Source organism: Dermacentor variabilis, chromosome 5 (assembly GCF_050947875.1).
Source record: "Dermacentor variabilis isolate Ectoservices chromosome 5, ASM5094787v1, whole genome shotgun sequence".
In the NCBI taxonomy this organism is placed as follows: domain Eukaryota; kingdom Metazoa; phylum Arthropoda; class Arachnida; order Ixodida; family Ixodidae; genus Dermacentor; species Dermacentor variabilis.
The window spans coordinates 18584046-18603376 of NC_134572.1; the positions used below are offsets into that span (position 1 = coordinate 18584046).

Consider the following 19331-nt stretch of genomic DNA (forward strand, 5'->3'; position numbering starts at 1 on the left):
AAGATATTCCCCGGTGGAAGTCAAAAGTCAAGTGAATTCATGTGAGGCTTGTGATGTCTTCTTTATAAGATGGGTATGCGAGGTTTTCTTTTACGTACTGACAAAGCGAATAGCTCTCAGTTTGCATAATATAAACAACGCAGGATCGAGATGTAGTGAGGCAGAAGGTGTTTGAATTTTCATTATCAAGGCAGCCTAAGCTGCACCATAGTGCCTCAAGTACACGTTAGGCATTGCAAGTGGCACTGTAAAAAACTGCATCATGGTTTCAATTCGAAGTTGAAGTGAATGGTTCGGTTTCGAGAACAATGCGTGCCTCGCCATAATGTCAGTTGGTTGCTGCCATTGCATGAGGAGTGTGCCATGTTGTCAATAAAGGCTACTGAAGGCCACTATGAAAGCCACAGTGATAAGATATACATAACACCAATTCATTGGCTCTCAATCAAAACCTTTCTTTGCAAAACTTTTCTTTTAGGTAATTGCTGCAATGGTATTAGGGAAGCATATACATACTATACATGACGCGCCATCGGGTTAACAGGCATGAGCAATCCGTTTTCTGGGTGCCTGTTTCAAGGAATGATGAAAGTAGCAAACTTTTTCATACAAAACGCGCCTAACTCTTTTTACGCATTAATAAAGTGGCTGTATTTCACTATATTGACTCACCAGAATAATAGGAATCATGATGAAAGCTTTGCTGGGCAGTGTCCCAACAAGGATTTATAATGTTGACACCATATAGCAAGATTTTTCTTCTATATAAAATGCAGTGTAAGATAAGCGCTTGATAACATAGCTTAGTACTAAGGGAATTTTAAGTGCTTAACGGAGCATCACACACTTCGCATGTTGAATTTGCAGAGATTCTATTTATGCAAAATTTATGGACAGACATGGCGCATATTTGCATTGCAAAATTATTAGACCCTTTCAACGCTACATAGCTTGCGATTTTGAAGCCGAAAATTTTCTCATGCTCACGCAGTTTTGAAGAAGAAACTGTGGTTCGAGCAGGACAGCAGTAGGAAGCCGACATATCCTTCAATAAGCACGGCTTTAGCCAGCGATACACCAAGCATGCACGAAGGGAGCAAGCACGTGCGGCAGCCGAAAGAGTCGGAGCGAGCAGCGTCCTGGCTGTGACATCACTCGCGAGAGGGCACCACTCCCAACTTCTCACTGAAACCCCCTTAAGCTCAAACCCTTTTAAGCAATGGCTCATACCCCCGTAAACATAGCCTCCCCAATACAACGACAGAAGTGAATATGCTGGAATGATGAGTGGCAACAGAGCCAGCTGTGGAAGACGACGCTCGAGCCATTGCTGATGATGATAGTTTTTTACACAACGGAGCCAGGTGTAGAAGACGACGACGATGAACGCGCGATCAGTGACTAGTGCATTTGCGCAGTTGGTGCTGGGAATTTTTACAGCAAAGCTGTATATGCCTAGGCAAAACAATCGTGGTCTGACCACAGAAACACTACGGCGGAAGGTTGGGCACGCCATTGGCTATGACGATAGTGACGTCGATAGTGACGATGCTCCAGTCAAGTTGCCGTTGCTGCTGCAGCCTGCACAGCAGTAATCTCTACTAGGAAATGTATGCAGGGAGCGCTACATGCTTCACATTGCATGTAGGTGTATGAGCGCATTATCATCAGTTATGTGGTTCGAATGCTTGTTTTAAGCTTTTTCTTTATTGAAACGCATGCTGTTCTGCATGTTGTAAGCGTGATTCCAAAGAATGTTTGCAATATACGCTTCACTTTGCTGAGTGCATGTAGCCTTTGTCTTACGGTGTTATGAGCCATTGCATTTGGGAGTTGGTGATAGTTTTCTATTGACATTACGCGACGAAGCAATCCAGAGATTCTAGCCATAGACAGCTTCACTGTTAAACCTTATGTGCATGGTCACGGCAGTGCAATATGAATGACAGAGCTACAAAAAGAGAGCAAAGGGTTTAGTTGTGGTAGTATATCTTATGGAACAGGGTGAAGCTTGAAATCTTGGCTAAGAAAGGCTTCATGTTTGTTACTCACTGTACAGTCGTAGTTACGATGAATGAATCTTGAGTGATTCGTTCCCCTCACGGTACTTCAAAATCGTTTGGCGTTATTTTTTAACATAGTTGGAAGAGTCTTGTTGAAGAAATTGAATTTATGTGATTTTAAATTGACACAACAGCTAAAATTTGCTGTCTTTTAGGTTGACCAACAGGAAGCACTCTGAAATGTCCTAGCAAACAACACAATCTTTTTTTTTCTGATTTACCCACCTATTGCTATATATATTGGAATCTAGGTCGATATTTTATTTTTTTCAAATAATCGTATACCAAACTCTAGGGTCGGCTTACATTCGAAGATATTAAAAAGCTTGCCAGTTTGTAATTGAAAATGATAAAGGGGTGCATAGCTAGCACCATCTACAAAAATCAGTACTGCAGCCGCTACTAGCCGAGCCATTAGCCAAGTGAAGTAAATGAGTGATGTCGCCATTTTGACCTGTGTCATATTGGCGTGCGGCATGGCGTTATCGTAATGACACCAAACAGGCGATTCCACTGCAGTGCCGCTTTCACTAAAGAATTTGAGCTAGCCACAGAGGCATCATCAAACGTTCCAAGCTGGGTGGGACTTCAGCATCGATGACAAAAAGGTCCTTCATTGGAGGGTGCAACGGGAGATACTTTTTGGGTTTGCAGCAAAGAGATGACAGCGTTAAGGAATATAAGCATGCGATAACAGAGAAGAGTTGTTCATCGAGATGGCACCGCATTTCGACGCGTACTAGTTGTGTAGCGCTATCTGTGAATGCATGGGCACGCCGGCACAAGCTAGAGCGCGTCCATAAGCGTACGCGGCTAGCAGCGATGACGTAGAGCGAGCTCGGCATGTTCGTATTAAATAAATGCTATTTTCGTTTTGTGAATGCTGCCCTCACTTTTTGTTCAGCCTACGTTCGAGGTATGTTTTTAAATTTTTTTTTCTGGCTTCGGATATTCGGAGGTCGGCATAGAATTGGGGTTGACCTAGATTCGAGTAAATATAGCACGATATCTTTGCACAAGGGTTTAGCGTTGTTAGAGAAAACCTTTCCTAGAGGAGTAAACCTGCCTACAAGCTCAACAATTCTTTTAACAGTGGTGCTGTTCAAGCTTGAGTTCCAGTCGTGCCCAGCGGCCGCTCAAAACTCGCTGCAGCTATGCAAAGGGATGTGTAGAGGAGGAAAGGCTAGGCGAGACATAGAGAGGCAACAGCTAGGAGCGCGCGTCATGGTGCAGGCATTTGGGTGAGGAGGTGCGCAATGGGGGGAATGGGACGTGCACTCCTAGCTATGAGATGCGGCGTGCGCCGGCGGAATCAGTGTCCGATCCACCAATAAGGTGGGCAGACCTAGGAAGGTGCTATCTCCCGAAGAAGAGAAGCGACGGCGAAGGAAGAGGAGGCAGGGGGGGGTGGCAACCAATGAGGGTCTGCGCAGGGCGTGAGAAAGAGAGACGATGGGCAGGTGTTTCTGTGCGGTGCGCCATTTCGAAAGATGGAATCCGCTTGTCCCGAGCACCAACGGGAGGTTGCACGAAAATGTGGTCAAGGAATCTGCGGTAGCACCGACTGGTGACGCATTTTACGCAACATAGCAGCGGCTGCTGCTGCCTCAGCGACACAGCTGCTTGCAGACTTCGCAACCTACCGCTGCCACCACCTAAAACGTCCACGTCCGTCACCTCGTATTTCCTCGTAATATAGTTCGCAGCGGGTGCTCTTCAATTTGTTGTCCTGGACTGGCTCAGGACTGTCCGAGTAGCTGCATACACCAACACTCATTGGCTATTTGTACTGTTTTCTTGACCTTGACTATCAAGTAACAATAATGCACTGCCGGGCCAATCCACGGCAGAGGTGCAGTTCGCCATTAATGGGCCCACATACACAGCTTCGCTGGTCATCCTTCTTCACAGAGTGGAAGGTCACTGAATTTTTAAAATAAATACCAGTGGTCTTAAACTGAATAATTTGGAAGAACTGGATAATTTGGAAGAAAGTTGTTTAAGAATGGGCACATTTGGTTGGTAATTAACATGGTCTTTTTTTTTATAATCCCCGATAAATACTTTATTTGTAGCTGCAGCATGATGGTGGTCTCTGATATGGTCCCCGATCATCTCTTATTTGTAGCTGCAGCAGGACAGAAGGCGAAATACAGAGTGGACAGGGTCACGTGTGTAAGCGTATGTGCATGCAATGCATTGACAAAGTTTCTGGCCACTTGTTGAATAATGTCACTTAGCTTACAGCGAATGCATTATTTTATACATCCAGTTTTCAAACCTTTAGGCAGTCCCCGCTGAGTCTGCATTATCAATTGAAACTGTAATCCTCAGCTGAAATTTATCACTGCAAGCTTTTAAACCACTATGGTTCTTATTTGAGCTTGTTGGTTCACATGCACTGTGGCGAAACAGCGCAGACGATGGGATGTGTGAGAAACGGGCAGGACAACGGGCTCGTCCTGTCTGTTTTTCACACGTCCTGTCATCGGCGCTGTTTTGCCATAATGTTATGAACCAGGTTCAGGCTATTATAGGTCAGAAGACGCTGCACCACTTCCCGTCGTTCCTCTGTTGGTTGGATAGATGTTTGTAGGAGCTAAATGTTGTTTTGCCTACAAGTGCACTGAGCGTGCCTTTACTGTTGCCATGCAGCTACCTAACAGATGTGGACAGAATAGCTGCCCCAAACTACCTTCCTACGCAACAAGACATCCTCCGGGTACGAGTGCCCACTACAGGCATTATCGAATACCCATTTGACTTGGACTCCATCATTTTCAGGTAAGCCAAGGTGCAGCCCTTCGTTTTCTTTGTTGTTTCTTCTTGTGGGGTAGTGTCTTTTATTATAACATATGGCAACATGGCATCAGACCTGCATTTGTTTTTCCTTCCTTTCAATGCTACAGCCCATTGACTTCCATTCCTTTGACACAACTGTCATTTAGAGGTTGGAATGTGGACACAACCTATGGTGCATCATGCAGTGGTGACCTGAAATAGTTGAAAGTGGTGCAATGGCGTTCAACAAGTGTGAACTGCAAGCACTGTCCCTGCAGACTTGTTGAGACCTCATGAAAGGATAGGCTCATCAGTAGATCATCTGAGGCATATGCCATGTGGCCATGCCATTGGTGTGTTATGCAGGGTGTCTAATGACTGGGAACATGGGGAATTCCCAGGTATTTTGAATAGTCTGAAAATACTCAGGAAAAACTCATGGAATTTGTGCTTCTATCAGGGAAAATGAGCAGTAATCTTGTTGAAAGGCAATGAAAATTGCGATAATGCTGGCTCGAGTAATAGAGAGGAATAGTAACGAAACCTCTTTGACACCGTGTTGTCCGCTGGAGGACTGGCCAGTGTACAGTCAACGACCGACTTTCCAGACGTCTGATAAGTCGGGTGGCTTCGCGGCACCACCACGTAACCTATAGAGTCAATATATAAGAACATCTGGAATTTCGGACGCGAGAACCCTTTGCCATCCGATTTTCCAGACTTTTAGTTGTGACTGAAAGTTCGAAATGGCATTAATCCTTTGAGGGTAGATTTTTTTCGCCATGTGCGACCGCCCAGGGTTGATTTTTTTATTGCAGATTCCAATTCTTCTTGGGGGACTTATTTCGAAAAAAATTTAGCGTAATTTTTCTTGGATGACCGTAAAGTGAGAAAAAAATATTTCTCGTTGGTATATATATGTACTCTTCATTCATGAATAACAATAAAAAAGGAAATAGACATTATAATTTAAAATTTGATGCATCATTATACATATAGTTCCAGGCTTTGAAAATTCGCACACGAGAATATTTCGCAAGTCTCAAATGTTCCTGCTCTTACACTAATATGTACATCCATAGCGTAATCGAACTGCGTAGGTGCGCGCACTCAAGAAAACTGTTTGGTTGTGTGCCCGTCAAAAAAGCAAAATGTGTGACAAACTTCCGCTAATCTTCATCTTATCGCGAACCAGCTAGGGCAATTAGTTTTCGCGAGTCTCCAAAAATAAAGAAAAGAAAAACGGCAACCCATGCATGGCGGCATCCTTCCTATGCGCACCCCTGTGAGCACTAAACGAGCGAGAAACAAGCGGTCGCCCTTTGAGCAATTAGTAACGAGATAGCCATCAGTTTTGCAAACGCAAGAAGCCAAAACCGCCCACAAACAAAACCCAAGCCGCCGACTGCCTGCATGCGTGCCAATACGCAAGCGGTAGTATGTAGACGCACAGGAGCAAACTAGCGCTAAAACAAACCATGCAACGAAAACCGAGAGAGATTCCTTGGGGAATCCCACATAGTGGCAGCACATGACAGAAAAGAAAAAAGTTTGGAAATTGGCGCTCTTTTTAAACGTACAGATGACGCCGTAAATTTACTGCATTGACCATTTTGGACTTGTTCGCGGCGCCATATATTTATGTCATTGACCCTCAAAGGGTTAATCAAAGCCACCACCACCACCGCCTCTTTGATTATTCTGCCGCCTCAAACTGGCGCTATCGCGTGTAGATCCGCTGGCAGCTGTAGCCACCACCGCGGCAGCGCTAGGCCCAGCTGCTTTGACGTTCGCTATTAAAGGGTCACTAAAGGTTACCAGAAAGTCAAGTTAAAGTGGTAGAGCAATGTTCTAGAACGTCTAAGGCGTCCATCTAATCGCGAACAGAGCTTTAGTAACCGAGAAATTGAGGTAAATGCATGACACGATTTGAGACCCCCCAGCGGCATTCCGGTACTAGCCCGATGACGAAAGCACTCCTCATAATTTGTGTTACTAATACTCAACTACTCGTATTAAAAATATCATTTCATTCGATTATAAGACTGAAGAAAATGCTACTTGTCTACGTCTATTCGATTCTAAGAAAAAATAACATTTTGACGTTACCCTTCAGTAGTATGGGTGGTCGAAAGGTTTCGTTTTCGCTCGACTCTGCGCCGTGCACGCTTTGGAGTTTCAGTAGTTTCGTTATCGCGTCATGCTGTGCGGGTTCTGCTGGCTCGCGAAACTTTCATTTCGAACAAGCAGTGAGAATGCCACGTCCTTGTGATGTCGTGGGAAGCCCTCGTTGCTTTCCCGCTCCGGAGAGCCGGTGTCGAGGCCGCCGTCGTACTACTAATAATAATAAACTCTGTTATTATTTCTATAAAACCAAATACATTCATCAGGCCTGCCAAAGCCACATTGGGCTTGACTGGCAGAGCGTGACAGGCAGCGTACAAACTGTTACAATATCGAGAAATACAGAGAAGAGAAAAAAAAAGAAAGAAAGAAAGAAATAGAGATACAGGGGAGCGATAAATGTATATGCATACACTGATACTCACATTGTACGCATTTATAATAGGTGTACATATATGCACATATACAGGTTTGAGAAGACATCTGGCGCGTACAAGTATCAACATGCCTCATGATTACTTTGCGTGGCACGAAATGAGTAGATGATTATAAATGACAACATGAGTCAAAAACCACAAATGCTTCAATAAAAGCTGTGCAGGAACAAACATTCTGATCACATTTTTAATCAAAGCCACTCTGTGGGCGCAATGCAGGAGGAGGTAAGCAGGGTTTATTTCTTTACATGTTATAGCCGCTTAAATCCACACGCTTTAGTGCTTTCTTGAGCTTGTATTTTGATGTTGACTGCAGCACGTTACGGGGTAAATAATTAAACAACGCAGGAACATAGTATTCGTGCATTCTCTTGCGGTATTTTGTTGCACAACGAGGTATTTGATAACGCCATTTTGGTCTAAGGCTATGGGGAGTTACATATGGTACTTTATAACGATTGTCCCAGAAATGTCTCAGGGCTATTGTGTGCAGTAGAACCGAAGAAAAATCTGGCATGGATAATGCCTTAAAAATGTCGGTGTTGCCTTCAAGACACAAGTCATAACCTATAACTTTTAAAAGGGAGGGCATTAGCGAGTTAATTCTTTTTTGATAACGAAGAGCACAATGGTCCGTAGGCAGTAATTTCGTATCGGACAACACTGTAGCACAGCGCATGCGCGGTGGTTTTCCTGACTGATATGGGCATGAGGTGACGAATTTTATAAAGTAAGCAAAGCACTGAACGAATCCTCTGACAGACATAAGAAACATGCGATTTCCATGACAGATCGCTGTCAACACGCAAACCGACATATTTTACGGATGATGTGTAGTCGATAGGGGTGCAAGAACATGGATTGCAATGTGAATTATGTGAATTATGAACGACGCCGGCAGCGCGAGCCCTCAGCAGCAGGTGGCGCTCGTCAGTGCTCAAATTGCTGAAGTTGAGCCCAGCATCGCGAGCCAATCTGTCGTCGTCAGGGTCCATTGTGACGAGCATCTAAGTTTGCGTCATAGAATAAAGTACCAGCTTATGGTCGCGCGTTTCTCCTTCCGCTAGTCACCATACTCCCACTTTCGCTCTGCTGTCGGCTCTGTCTTGGCTCTGTTTCTGGCCGCGCGTTTGCGTTTTGCGCAGAAAAGCCGTAGCGCCGTCTGCGGACGCCGTTCTACTCACTGATGGCGCAACGTCACTATGAGACCATGATGTCAGTACTCCTCGATCGGAGGGCGGGCAATTTGAACTGCGCTAGAGGTACGCGGACGCTTCAGAACGCATTTTCTCTTAAAATAAGTCTCTCCTTCGCACGAAACAAGCGTTTCGAGGTTTCTGGGATGGTATTTCAACAGTCCACGTTCACTTAATAGTAACCTTTAGTGTCCCTTTAACCCTTTCGCTGTCGGACCTTTCTGGCCGTGACGCACCCCCATTGACGGCTTAGTTTCAGGGAACGAGCATAACAGGGAATGAACATAGCAATTTGTTTTTATGATTTGTATACAAACAACATAGTCAATGCAATATGCACATTTCAGTGTTCTGCCACTGTTAGTAAACATCATCATCATCAGCCTTGACTATATTTATTTATTTATTTCAACATCCGAATCTGATGATGCGGAACTCACCTCTTCCTCGCAAGAGACGCTGTCCAAGTCCGAATCCGAGCTCGGCTCGCATTCTGAATCGGAAGAGCCACCGCTTCCAATGAGCAGACGAAGGTCCCGCGCGCTCACTCATCCGAAAGTAACTGTGCGCAGGGAGGATGCGCTTTGAAGTCGCCCGCACAACGGAGAGAAATGGGACATTGTGTAATCAAGAAGACAGAGGGAGATGGAAAAAGGCTAAAACAAAGTTCGAAGAGCTTTACGTTTACTGCTGCAAGTCAGAAGCGAGGGTGCGGCGAGAGAGCGAAAGCAGCAACCGAGTCACTCTTTTTGGAGAGGCAACGGCGTGTGCCCCTGAACTTGACGCGCCGTAGCAGACAAAGCAACAGAAGAAAAAAAAAAAAAAACTTCAAACAAGCGGAGATGGCAGAACAACCCTTGAACCCATAACCACAGGCGCGCAACGCATGGCCCAGCGAACACTGAGTCACCGCATCACTCAGCGAAGAGACGGGGGCGAGTGGCAGTCGCACCGTACTCTTCAATACATGGTACAACGTGGCACGGAGGAAAATACGAACTTGCAGAAAGATTCAACAGATGGCGTGGCCAGTCCAGGAGCGCCAGCTTTGCGCTCAGGTGCGAAATTTTGAACGCACAATAGAGAACGTACCGGTACGTCAGTGACACTGTGGGGGGGGAAGCGCAAAGACGTACCGGTGCGTCCATGACAGCGAAACGGTTAAGTGTCTCTCCATTCTGTGCCATGTTTTTCAGTGAAAGAATTCGCTTTTGTCAGCAATGGCACTGACTCCACATTTTTGGCCCTCGCGATTGGCTTCGAAGCTCGAAAAGCACGACTCGTTGGGTAATGCCAGTTCCTGAACTTTGCCAGCTTTGCCTCTGTACAGCAATGTTACCTGGTGAAGCATAGGCGAAAGTATTGGAGGTTAAGCTTTACAAGCATGGGAAGGGGCAATTGTCATAGGACACAGTATGTAATAAAGAGAATATCAGACATCTGCCCGTTCGTACCATTTGCTACAAAGGAAACCCATGCGGGTTCCTCGAAAGAAAAGCCTCGCAGTTGAGGAAAAATTCGTCCTAGTTAGGGACTCGAACCTGGGACCACCGCTTTTCCGGGGCAGCCACTCTACCATCTGAGCTAACCAGGCGGCTAGTAGATGGCAGAGCGAAGTTGAATTTGTCAACAACTCAAAGCAAAGGCAAGAGCTTTACGTAATAGTTCTGTGGAAAACCGCAAGGTGAAGAGAAGTAATTAATAAAGGGAAAATCAGACATCACCCATTCGTTGCAATTACTACAGAGGAAACCCATACAGGTTCCTCGAAAGAAAAGCCTCGCAGTTGAGGAAAAATACTGGTCCGGGACGATTTTTTAAATTATCAATGTTAAATTACTTCTTAATTACTTCTCTCCACCTTGCGGGTTTCCATTGGTGTACAGCGGCAGCAAAAGACTGGCAGAAATACAGGCGTACTTGGTTGCACATAAGCAGAAGTGCGTGCAGCAATGAATCATCCACTTATTCCTTGCACAGGGGCCTTAAGACGTAAATGAAAGGATCTCTTTTGGACATATTAGTCCTTTCAAACATTCGATAGTTTGGACTTATTTATGTTTCCTGGGGAGTTTGACTTATCAGTCGTCAACTGTAGTGGGACAGTCACGGTGCTTAAGGGCAAAGGCTTGCCGTAAGACTGGATTACGCGTGCTCGCTGCGTTAGGGCTAACTTTTTAGTGGTCCACCAAGCTCGTGAATGGGATGTTGCTCGAGCAGTGGTCCCATGTAGGCAACTCATTGCGTGCCTGTGAGCGTGTGCAGTAGTGATGAAGCACTCCATGTGAGAGAGCTTGGGTTTGTGCGAGCTCTGACCGTCCAGCATTTTTAATTTGCCTGTTACATAGTGGCACGATCCAGGGCAACTTTTCAAGCAGTTTCAAGTACCGCCAACTCCACACTCAATGTCAACACTGATGAGGGTGATTATGTGTATTGTGTGTGTGCCGCACAGCCCTGTGACTTTCTATAGTGATCGCATGTTAATGGTCGAAATACAGACTGATCAGGTTACAGGCAAGCGTATATGTGTGCAGCAATGCATTGACAAACTTGGGCCATATTCTCAGCATGTGCTTTCCGGCTATCATTTTCAAAGATACTACTATCAGTTTCGCAGCACCAGACACATTGTCGACTGGCGACAGCGATCCTGACACTGGGATAAAACGTGGTGCCTGGCAATGTACCAATAAAGCTTTCACTCATAGACGTCGATGCATCTAGCTTAGTCGCACAAAATCTTGTGGAAGATCAGGTATCCCTGAAAGTGACAATCTGAGAACATGATGAACGTTCTTCGGCCGCTTTTGTAATAAGTCACTTATTCTCTGCTGAATCTGATATTTTGATATTCTAAGTGGTCCTTGTCAAGCTCACATTATAGTCGGCGACTGCAGAGTCTTTGGAGGCGGAGCTGTACATAGTGTCTGTGTTTTAATATTTAACCGCATGTTCGCATTATTTTGACCGCATGGTTCACACGATATGTTTCCTGGGCATTACATTTTTTTTTCTCGCAGTCTCGTATAAAATTTATTAGAGGGATTCCACTGTATAATACTACGTTCACGAAAACCTCATGCAAAGATCACAGCATGCACAACCAAGTTTTGTGGCAAAACGCCTAAAAGCCCCTAGGCATAGTCGAATAGACATACTCACTACAGTCGAACCCACTACTACTAGCTGAGGGGTTAGTCTGCTGTTGCTCCATTTGCTTCTTTACCGCTCTTGTCTTACCTTTTCTAATTTTTCTTCCCTCTGCTTTTAGAATGGTGGATGTTGGTGGCCAGCGATCTGAGCGGAGGAAATGGATCCACTGTTTTGAGAATGTGACGTCTATTATATTTCTAGTAGCCTTAAGTGAATACGACCAGATCCTTTTTGAATCTGACAATGAGGTAAGCATTCCATTTGCGTTCTCTCCAACTTTGAGGCCCCTCTGAATTTCTCTTAGGCAGATGCTGCTATTAACTCTTTCCTTATCACAGGAAAATTGTCTGCTATTTGTATGCTTGAGTTAGGAATTTCTTGTGCAACAGCTGCTAGGTTTACAGTGTCTTGCAAGGTGTCAAAATGAATGTAAATAAATGTGTTTTTGACTATTTTTTTAATTATTTTGTTTGCATAGAAAAATTTTTAAGCAAGAAACAAAACACATAAGAACATCTCCAGAAAAAGAATTTCATTGAGAAATTCTGAAATATACAAGCTGTTGCAAACTACTTGGCAACATTTCTTTAAAGAATTACCGTATTTACTCGCATAATGATCACACTTCTTTGTAAAAAAAATTCATGCAAATTCAGGGGTGCAATCATTACGAGGGTTAAATTTCCCACGAAAATAAAAATTTTGGTAATCGGTAACTACAGTATGCAGAAATCTCTCTTGGGGGTGCAAGCATGTGATTCGCATTATCAGCCGCGGTGTGTGCATTCAACAAAGAGAACTGGCATTTGTCTATTGCCAGGAAATGGAAAATCTGGTATCTGATCGCTTCACGTAGCAACTGAAGCTTAAGAGCGCATGCTCGTATATGGCCAACCTAAGGCAACTCCCTATCCACGAGGTGCTATCAAATATTTGTGATACACCGGCATTGTTCTTGCACATTTCAAGTCTAGTAGGCGTGAAATCACTATGTCTACGCTAGCCTCTGTATGAGGCCGATGGCGCTGCTCATCACAGCGATTACTATGGTTGGTGAACCAGAATGATACATATATAAGCTATGTGCTTCAGTATTGCCTTTTTTGCCCTGTCAAGTCATAATATCCATGAGGGACCACATAAAAAAAATGTGACTGCTATTTGTGAGGACAAAATTTCCGTAATACGGGAGACGTCATCGTAGATAACAGGATGAACAAAACTGAAAAGAAAATGCTATTGTCATCCTCCTTCTCAAAAAAAGAAAAGGAGAGAGAGAGAGAGATAAAACGGGTTAATGCCACAATAAGACTTCGCATGGTCATGCTGCACAACGTTTATATATCTATAACCGTAGATGTCGCATGCTTGGACCATGCGCTATTATATAGAGCAACGTTATCTATAATCCAGCATCCACCACTGCTTTGGACACTTGCACAGTTCGTAAACGGTTGCTTTGCTGGACATGTGTAATTCATGCTGTAAGGTATGCTGTTATTACTAAACAAAACTATCTTATTCTTGGGTGGAAACTGCGTCTACTGAGCCGAGTAGTCACGCAATGTAATCTACAGCTAACAGTTTGACCGCATCTCAGAGTATAACAGCACAGCTTCTACCATAGCAGAACGCTGCCCACGCTGTTAGGATCGTTGCGTATGTTTCATTGTTCCTAGGCCACAGCTTAGAACTAAAGGAGAATACTATTGTAATGTTACATTAGTGAACGGAATTTTCAGAAATACACAATTGATCTCTGAGGATGATTGTAGGCTGATTGGTGCTGCATGCTCCGTCTGCCTCAACGCCAGCAGAAACCCAGCCATGCCGACCTGAGCCACTTCAGTACGTCTCAGAGAACCGTTTTCCACATAGAAGATGCCATGTCACACTAAATAGATCACGCGAGCACGAAACAAACACCTGAAATCAGCACCGTGCATATACTTGACATACAAGACGGAGCGCTCGCCCAAGCCAGCATGCCGACTTCCCATTGATGGTGCCACTGCGTACGCAATATGGTGACGCCCATGAAAAAACGGTCTGTAGCTAGCGCCCTTCTGTTCTTACATGCTTCATGCTGGTTTATTCCGTGTTTCATCGTAGTTTCGAAGTGTGCTGCTACCATTATATTATTCCCCCAAAATTCATGTTGGCTTGCTCCAAACTGCTTCAAAATGAAAATTTTCTGTTCCAAACTGCACCAAAATACAATTTTGTCGGCTCCAAACTGCTCCAAAACACAATTTACACCAAAAATTGCTACAAAATGACTTTGGGCAGTCCCACCTATGCACGCGGTAAATATGTAAACCAAATGGCAACTCTAGTTTGTGTGCAATCACCGAGATTGTGCTACAAGTCCAGGAGCGCGGTGCTTTCTTTTTGAATAGGTGCTCAGAAACATAGTTCCCCGGATGTCTATGCCTAGTGGTGTGGTAAGGAAAGAGTCAAATTGGTTGAGTCTGTGTTGGGGTCGTTTTAGTTTTTCCTGCACTCCTCAAATGGACGGCTGGAGCAAATAAGCTTTAGTTTGTTGGCGGTGTGTTGCTTTGAGCGCTGCCACACATTATAATCGATGTTTCTTTGATGGCTTTCCTTGTAGGCATTGCTATAGTGTGATGTGCCTAGAACATGTTCAATCTCTTATTGTGCATTGGCGCTAGTCTTGACCATTTCCATGGCTTAAATGACCATCTCAAGGAGCAGTTGCATTTCCTGTGCATAGATTAGGCTTTGCGGTCTTATGTATAGACAACACCTGGGTGTTAGTACAGTCTAAACTCGAAATGACGAAGTCATACTAACCACTAGAAACTTCGTTAAATCATAAATTTAGTTGAGTCGAGGTGTTAAGTTACACCAGTGAAGGTTGTTTCAGAAATTCTCTGAACATACCTGATGGATAGTTCTAAGAATTTGTCTTGCATGGTGCCTCACTGGATATGGGGGCACCATCTAGTTAAGGCACCTGCAGAGGCACCCTCTCATGCATAGTGAATTTTATAAATAACCTTCAGGTATTTTTTATAAATTATACAAAAAGAACTTTGCACTCTGTTCATGTATATGTGCTAGGTGAAAATGCTTACCTTTGCATTATGTTTCGAGTTTTTTTACTACTGTATAAAATTACGTTTAGTAAATTGGACTTTATACGGAACATCACGCTGATGGCAAAAAAGCATCTGGAGTGGCCATATAATTGCTATCAGAATAACATAAGTGTACATGAATTGGCTGCCTATGCCTTGCTTCAGTTTCCACATAAAATTCTGAGGGTAGGGCCCTGTTTTCTCGTATGATAGCTGTTTATGAGTTTTTTTCTTTGCCCTGTCATTTACTCATTCCCTTCCAACTATTATGGATTTGATGTCCTGCCACCCTTCCAAAAACTGGTCTCACGTCTTCCTTCTCAATTTAATTCTTCATCAGCTACTTGCCTATGCAATTCACACCCCTTGTGTTTACATGATAAAACCATAATTCTAAAGCTTGAATATTTTGGCAATGCTGCAGTCCTTTAGCCTTTTTTATTTATTCACTTTGCTTGCTACGCACCACAATGTCATTATAAAACTAAATTTAAGTATGCAGGCCCATTTCGTAGAGATACTGCAGCAGTGGCTTATAAAATGTGTTGTCTGTAATCCATCATTCATATTCTTCAGAGTGATCACTGTTCACTTCTCACCTTCAAGTCTGATATTGTTCATGTAAGCATATTTAACAATTTTAGTTTTATTGGAGGAAATATACCTCTGAGGTAGTTTTCTATGGCATTTCACTTGCAGCCAGTGCTGTTTTTCTAACATATTTTAGTAAATGATGTATTATTGCAAAATGTATAGTTTTGTTAAGGAGCACTCGAAGTGCAGGTTCGCATTGTGTGAGTCCTTCTTCAGCTGTATGGTTCAGCTCGCCTTTTCCTATAGGAGGATGTGTTTGTCTCACCAAACTTTTCCTTCTTCCAGAACCGAATGGAGGAGAGCAAAGCTTTGTTCAAGACCATCATCACATATCCCTGGTTCCAAAATTCGTCTGTTATTCTATTTCTAAACAAGAAGGACTTACTAGAAGAAAAAATTATGTATTCTCATTTAGTGGACTATTTTCCGGAATATGATGGTGAGTCCATGGAACTTTTTGGCCTTTTCTCTGTTAAGACACTGATGTTAGTTTATTGGGTGCTATTTTTGCTTAGGTATACAGTGGTTAAAACAGCTATACAGTGCAGTCCGCTTATAACAGTATTAAAAAGAATGGAAAATCCAATTGTTATAACTGACCAAGTAGTTCAATCATGGAAGTCTCACGCTGTGGATATCGCAGTGCTGTTTTGGACCTGTGATGGTTTTTACAGAATAACTAGTACTTCATATATAACAGTCACAACATGTAGATACGAGGTTATGCCAAATCGTGCATCGTTTGTGCACCTTTGTGCTTCCAATATGCGACATACTGTGTGTGCGGTGGCTGCTGGTCGCAGCAATGTCACTCCGCTTGTTTGGTGGTGAATAGGCTCAGACTTGCGACACCTTCCGTGTGATAAGTATGTAATATTTTGCGGCATAAAGGTACGGGATTTACATGGTGCCACGAAATTACGTGATGCATGTGTCCATCTTTTGTATGTGAGCAGTGAGAAGCCTTTGTAGCGTTGCCGGCTATGTATGAAATGCAGTTTAGAGAGGGCTTGAAGTAGCATTGCTGTGCAGATGCAGCATTAATGAGCACTGTAGAATATTACTAATGTACTGCTTGCAGAAAGGCGGGGGCGTTAAGTACCGACACTTGTAGAATTTCCAACAAAAATTGCCAAAGGGAACTCTGGTCTATGGCAGCGGCTAGCTAGGCGGTTGAATCTGGGTGGGAATGCTGGGGAGTGTGTGGGTTCGGCTAAACTTCATCCTGCCGGCTTCAATCAGCCTTGTGACTTTGCAAATAGACCACTTCCAACTATATATTGCTTTGGAAATGCAAAAATGTCCAAATGATTGTGTTTGCGCAGAGACTTATTGCCTTCTCATGTTTTGAAAAATAGTATTTTTTGTAAATTTAGAAATATGAAGTGTAACAAGCAATGACACAAAAACATTTGAAGCGACAAGCATGAAAATTAGACAAATCTATACACTGCCCATGATTCTCATAGTAACTGAACAATCTCAATGCCGGAGCTCCCTTGGTAATTTTTGTAGGAAACTCCATGGTGACACCAGCAGAAAATTGTGGGTTTATGCCCACTTGATAAGACTATGGAAAATGTCACAGTAAATGCTTCAGAACCTACAAATGCATATGTTATTTCTGAGGAGGTAGCAAAGTAATCTTCAGATTTTTTCACGAACGTGCAGTTTTTCACTGCATCTATGTTTGTGCAGTGTGTAACAATCCTCGCTCCTTCTGAGAAGCATGTCAGCTGCTGCTATGTGGCACCAAACTGATCTATACAGTCAAAACCACTTATAACGATTCTGGTTTTTAACAATATTTCCGTTATAACAATGGAAAGCTGCTGCACCATCAACTTTTGTATGTTTTCTATGCAAAAATAACCCCATGCTTCATTATCGGTTGTAACAATGAGGTCTGGCTGCTGTGTGTCCATGCTTAAAGCTAATGAAATGTGAAATCCTTGTAAAAAAAAAAAAGAGTGAAATACGTGCCTTAGCTTAATCGCCCGCCACTCCAACTGCCGCCGCACGCATCTCTGCCGTCACCCTTCCACCCCTCCAAACGTGAATGGACTGTGCCAGCTGCGCTGACAATGCTGCTGGTGCTGCTCCGAGATTGCTCGCTGGGGCCTCATTCTGCGCACTTATGCTAACATATTAAGTTAACAACATGCAATCGGAGCGCACGGGAAGCAGAGTTAAACAGTTAAAGGAGGCAACACAATCGAAAGCCGGATGGAGGAAGGTGGTGGGAAGAACTGGCCTCCCTACCATTATAGTATTTTTGGAAACAGCTACGCCATCCCCCATTTTGATATTATTTCATGCAACCTGATTATAACAATGGAATTTTTGTGGCACTTGAATATTGTTGTAAGTGGATTCGACTGTATGTACAATGACTGGCATTTTCAATTTAAGAACTTTCCTTTAATATTTAGCATTTACTGCTGCTTTGTATTCATTTGGATTTTGTGACAGTATTGCATTTTCTGGTCTCTACCGTTTAATGAAACACTTATCATTGTTGTTTGCCTTGTTAACCTGGACATTATTGTTAAAAGGCAGCAAAAGCAGCTGGCATATTTGCAGTACATCGCTTCTCTGATGCCAAAATGCGTACACGACAGTGTTCTTTTCTGTACAGAGCAAGCGATCAAAGACGTTAAGGGTTTACTAAACGGTTCGAATCAAAATGTACAATCTTGTGTAAGAACAAAAGCACCAGTAAGCATCAAAGCATTCCTTCAGAATTGTTGCAATAAAAGTGCAGGTCACTGCACTGTTTCCACATCATCTCTTCGTGGCTCCTTGGGCAAAGATGCTTTTGTTTTGTTTGCCTTTGCAAATTGCACTGGCCATTGCACCAACTCGCTACACTTGGTGCATGCATTTTCAGTTACTTATTTACTTTTAAGGCTGTTCACGTGATGCAGCAACGTCAACGGGTAAAGAAATACAAGATCAAAAATCGACATAAGCTAATCTTTATTGCCCTGTTGGAGGCAGTGCATGTGAGGCTTGACTTTTGTTAAGGAGGCTGTATTAAAATGCTAAAAGGGAGTGTGTTTTATTATTTATGTGGGATTCTAAATGTTTGGGATCTATCTAAGTTTGTAATGGCTTTCATTCGTGACATCGGGAGTGTAAACTATATTATGTAGATTAGCCATGAATGTATGTATGTATGTGATGGGCTTTCCTCACTTTTACACTTTCTCTGTTTGATGGTTCCTGAAGGGCACATCTGGGTAATAGGGCTTGTGAGGCCTTTTTGTGGGAATTGCCTTGTTGAATGCTTGTGAAGCTTGGTAAATTTTAATTTTTCACGCCAGTGGAGAACAAAAAAAAAATTGTGCTGATCTGGCAGTAGTTTCTCACTAGTGCATTACCATTTCAGTGCATAATGGGCTTTGCTGGGCATTCATTTTATACCATTTACATTTAGGAATGCAACAAAGAAAACTTAATGTTTGAGGGTTGCAGAAAAAGGCACAAATTATGATGAGTGCTGGCCTTCTGTTGTAGGGGTTATACGATGCAGCAACTACACATGGAACTTTCAAAATGTGAGGATAATGTGATTAGGATTTAGAATGTGAAGGCTTCCAAGACGTCCTCTTTATTCATTAATCATGATAGCTGCTTACCACACAATCACTTTCGAGCCATCTCGATCTTTGATAGCTTCTGTAGTTGTGTTGAGGCCAGTTCCCTCAATTGAACAAAAGAGCGCATGCAAGCAAAAGTTTACCTCAGGACTGTCTATCACAAGTACGGCGACGTCTTTAATTCTGCCAAAGCCAAGAAACATCTTTAAGTTCTACTAAATTTACCTTCTACAGTCCAGTAAATAGTGGGAATTCATCAGAGATACGATTAGGAAAC

The 19331-nt window shown here is 43.3% G+C and overlaps 1 protein-coding gene across 4 annotated transcripts in view; it reads left to right on the forward strand.

Moving 5' to 3' along the window:
- Nucleotides 1–19331, forward strand: part of Galphaq (G protein alpha q subunit) — a 67647-nt gene that overhangs the window by 21471 nt on the left and 26845 nt on the right. For all 4 annotated transcript variants that reach the window (XR_012828410.1, XM_075691917.1, XM_075691918.1 and 1 more), the window contains exons 4-6: nt 4719–4847; nt 11876–12005; nt 15738–15891. Coding sequence is in view for 3 of the 4 variants with exons in the window: in XM_075691917.1 (XP_075548032.1) it covers nt 4719–4847; nt 11876–12005; nt 15738–15891 (413 nt within the window). In the remaining variant the exon portion in view is untranslated. The remainder of the gene's footprint in view (nt 1–4718; nt 4848–11875; nt 12006–15737; nt 15892–19331) is intronic.